This window comes from Bidens hawaiensis, unplaced genomic scaffold (genome assembly GCF_021521415.1).
Source record: "Bidens hawaiensis isolate Kalapana, Puna unplaced genomic scaffold, B.hawaiensis_p1.1 tig00005189_1, whole genome shotgun sequence".
Classification (NCBI taxonomy): Eukaryota; Viridiplantae; Streptophyta; class Magnoliopsida; order Asterales; family Asteraceae; genus Bidens; species Bidens hawaiensis.
In genome coordinates, this window is record NW_027491334.1 from 731722 (window position 1) to 736302 (window position 4581).

The 4581-nt window shown below is 38.5% G+C and overlaps 1 protein-coding gene across 1 annotated transcript; it reads right to left on the minus strand.

Annotated features, from left to right (window-relative positions):
- Positions 1-1297: 1297 nt before the first annotated feature.
- Positions 1298-2053, minus strand: LOC143629334 (uncharacterized). The gene has a single exon (XM_077098636.1). The coding sequence runs from the start codon at positions 2051-2053 to the stop codon at positions 1298-1300; it is 756 nt and encodes a 251-aa protein (XP_076954751.1).
- Between the last annotated feature and the right edge of the window lie 2528 nt (positions 2054-4581).

Consider the following 4581-nt stretch of genomic DNA (forward strand, 5'->3'; position numbering starts at 1 on the left):
GTCGAAGATGCAGTATTGAAGGTCGGATTGCATGGTGACACAGTTAAGCAAGACGGATTTGATGTGACTCTTACGACTAAGAGCATCAGCCACGACATTTGCTTTCCCGGGGTGGTAGGGAATCTCGCAATCGTAATCGCTTAACAATTCGGGCCATCGTCTTTGTCTCATGTTAAGATCCTTTTGGTTGAATATGTGTTGTAAACTTTTATGATCGTTGAAGACCACACATTTCGTTCCATAAAGATAGTGTCTCCAAATTTTCAAGGCAAACACGACCGCACCAAGTTCGAGATCGTGCGTCATGTAATTTTTCTCGTGAACCTTGAATTGACGCAAAGCGTAAGCAATGACCTTGTCTCGTAGCATAAGAACGCAACCGAGACCTTGGATACAAACGTCGCAAAACACAACAAAATCATCGTTGCCCTCGGGAAGAGCAAGGATAGGAGCATTGCAAATCATGTCCTTTAGGGTTTGAAACGCTTTTTCTTGTTCGGGACCCCATTAATAAACTTTCCCTTTGTGGGTTAATGCGGTAAGGGGTGAAGCAATCTTCGAAAAGTTGCGGATGAAACGAAAGTAATATCCCGCTAAACAAAGAAATCAGCGAACCTCCGTCGGAGAGACGGGGTTTTCCAATTTTTAACGGCCTCGATTTTAGTGGGGTCAATGTGAATACCCTGGTCGTTGACGATGTGACCCAAGAATTGAACTTGCTTTAGCCAAAATTCGCATTTTGAGAATTTAGCATAAAGTTGTTCTTTTCGAAACAAGTCAAGAATATCGCGCAAATGATCTTTGTGCCCGTCTTTGGATTTAGAATATATCAAGATGTCTTCAATGAACACAATCACTAACTTGTCGAGGTAGGGTTTACAAACGCGATTCATAAGATCCATGAAAACGGCGGGAGCATTAGTCAACCTAAAAGACATAACTCGGAATTCAAAGTGTCCATAACGAGTACAGAAGGCGGTCTTGGGTATGTCATCCTCGTGAACACGAAGTTGGTGATAACCCGAACGGAAATCAATCTTGGAGAAACAAGCGGATCCTTGAAGTTGATCAAAGAGATCATCGATGCGCAGAAGGGGATAACGGTTCTTAATGGTAAGCTTATTGAGCTCTCGGTAATCGATGCACATACGAAGAGTACCGTCCTTCTTCTTGACAAACAAAACGGGCGCGCCCTATGGAGACGAACTCGGGCGAATGAAACCCTTGTCCGTGAGTTCTTGAATTTGATTGGAGAGTTCTTTCATCTCGGAGGGTGCAAGACGATACGGTGCCTTGGCTACGGGGTTTGCTCCGGGTACAAGATCAATACGGAACTCCAATTGACGTATGGGAGGCAGTCAAGAAACGTCTTCGGAAAGACTTCGGGGAAATCGCGAACAATCGGAATGTCGGAAAGTTGCTTTTCTTCGTAGACCTTTGTAGTGACATGGGCTAAGAAAGCGACATACTTTTTGCATAAATAACGTTGGGCTTCATGGCACGACATGAGATTTAACTTTAAGAATGGTCTTTCTCCTTCGACGTTCAGAATTACGCCACCTTCGTTAGGGATACGAATAATCTTCTCAAAACATAGAATTTCGGCACAATGAAGAGAGAGCCAATTCATACCAATGATGACGTCGAAGCTATGCATTTGCATCGGAATAAGATCAATTGAGAACTTTTGCCCATTAAGGGTGAGCGTGCAATTACGGACGACGGAGTCAATAACGATCGAACTAACATTAGCTATCTCTACCGTGAATGGTTTAGACAATTTACTACGGGGCACATCAAGTATGTACTCAAAATCAACGGAAATGAAACTCCTATCGGCTCCCGAATCAAATAATACCGATGCATAATGCTTGTTAACTAAAAACGTACCGCTCACCACATCGTTCGAGTTTCGTGCTTGATTAGCATTGATGGTGAAAGCTCGCCCTTGAGTTCTTTGAGGTGCTTGGGTTTGGGAAGTTGACGCTTGAGGGGTTGGAGCTTGGTAGGCTTGCATGAGCATGGGTTGAGCTTGAGGATTTGGTGAAGGCATGAGTTGGGGTAATTAGGGTTGGTAAGTTTGAACTTGGTAGGCTTAAGATGTGTAGTAGAGTTGTGGGACAACATAGGCTTGGTGGGCTTGAGCGAGTCGAGGACACGCGTTGCGGAGGTGGTTTGGATCACCACAGTTATAGCAAGCCCTAGCGGTGTTGCAATACGGGTGTGGGCTGGTTTATGGTTTCTTGGTTGGAGGGGCTTGTTGGGCTTGTGGTTAGGCTATGACATAGTTTTGGGAATTGGGCTTTCGTTTGTTATTGCGATAATAAGAGGAGTTGTGGTTGTGGTTGTGGTTGTGTTTGGAGGATTCAGGCTTTGAGGATTCGGGCTTGGACTCATTAGTGGGCTCGGTTGATGAGACGGGAAGACACACTGCAAGGATCAAATGTGTAAAATTAATGAGACTCGGGTAAATGTTGTAAATATATGAATTTGTATAAGTTGATACTTGTTAATTCTATTTAACAATTTGAGGTTGAGTTTGTGGTTAAGGTTGAGAATGGAGGCATTTATGAGACGTGATTTTATAAGTGTTGATGTAATGAGGGATAATAAATAAAATAAATACATAAGTAAATAAATAAATAGTTATAACATAACCTAAAATTGAAACATGGGGTTTCATTTGTTGATTAGGATTTCATGAACCACCATGGTTCCTTCCAACGAAATGAAAATAGCGAAAACCAAATAAATTTGATTAAAATTGAGTTGTGAAGGGTGTCGAGATAGATGATTGAAGTACTTCGGGAACCACCCCGTATTTGTATACTTCAACCAACTATTCAACTAAAACACAATACGGAAAACCGAGTTTAGCCATGTATCACCATGAATTCGGTTATAAATTAAGGATGTGATCGTCACATGACCACGATTGATACAATGAGGGTAGTAGATTCGTAAACGTTTGGTGTGATACGCTTTGGCCTAACAATTTTCACACTCACACCTCACCCTCCAAGAAGGCAACCAGGTCTCACGGTTGATCGAGATGTATACGCATTGCACTTCCTTAGGCTCGCAAGCCTTGGTGTCAAGGGATCAGTGTACAGGTGTGTCCCCCTTACAGTTACTACGTATCCGTTTCACGAATCATCCTCAAGGAGAGGGGAGTTAAAAGGTGGGAATTCTTAACGAATTTCCCGATTTAAAAACCGTCCTAAAATTTTGAAAAATGATTTTGATGCATAGCCTCGAAATAAGTGTGTGCTTTCGTGTACAATTGTATATGATAAACAATTTAAATAAATTAAGATATGTATAACAAAAATTTAAACAAATAGGGTGCACACGTATAGGGACCCTAAGCATGCTACTAGGTTGTTACGTCTAACCACCTATCTTATTGCCTTCGTCTCTGATACCAATCTGTCATACCCCAACCTACGACGGAATATGCCGGGGCGCGACACAATTGTATCATAGCTCAAAAGACACTAAATAAATCCACATGTCGATATCTAAATTATTAAATTCATATTATTCAAATACGCAAAAGCACAAACATTGTCTCATATAAATAAACATGACAATTAAATATAAAGAAATAAATATTCTTTGATCAATCATGCATCCTAAGGTCCAACTACTCTTTAATCCCTTGATTCTTCATCCAATGTAGCTACCTGCACCATGCGGGAAAATACATAGTTTGTCAACATAAAGTTGAGCAAGTAATCACGGTGTTTGAATACATATAATATAAAAATGACAATTCCTTGCAATAATATGAAATACTACAACTAGCATAACAATATCATAACAATAATATAAAAGTTGTCTTTTCACACGAATCCAATGGATAACGAGCTACTCCGACGGCGTATGATCATACTAATGGGGATGAGGATGAGGATGAGATACAACCACCAATACATAAAATAAACACATAATCACATTTGCTTGTATAAGTAATTGAGCAATATCATACAACGCAAATGGTGGAATTGAAATGAAAATGATTTAACGCATAACGCCCCCAAAATATAAAACGGTGAAAAGGGGGATGTGAATTACTTACTTTATATGTGGATTAAATTAGGATGAGATTATAATAAAAGAAATTGAGGATCAACATGTTCAAGCCTTCGCGATACGTCAACAAGGATGCCCTAATTGTTAACGATAGTATAATTAACAAATGAGGAAGATAATTAATAAGACATAACGATATGATTTTTGATGGGATATTATTAGTTTCAATGTCATTATTCTGATTTAATCGGTTTGAACGATTTGGCGTCTTTTAGGGTTTTAAAACATTATATTTATTATTGTTAGTATTATTATTATTATTATTATTATTATTATTAATGCTAATATTATTATTTGGTGAACAGGATAAGTGATTTATTTTATCCTTGCTTATATTTTCAAGTAGTTAGATTTTATAAATAAAAATAACCTATATTAAGTAATAATAAACATTATATATATAATTAAAGCATTAATTATTTATGCATATATATATATATATATATATATATATATATTTATAAAATACGTATATATATATATATA

Excerpts from the sequence above, each read along its gene's own strand:
- LOC143629334 (XM_077098636.1), bottom strand. The coding sequence starts at position 2,053 with ATGCCTTCACCAAATCCTCAAGCTCAACCCATGCTCATGCAAGCCTAC.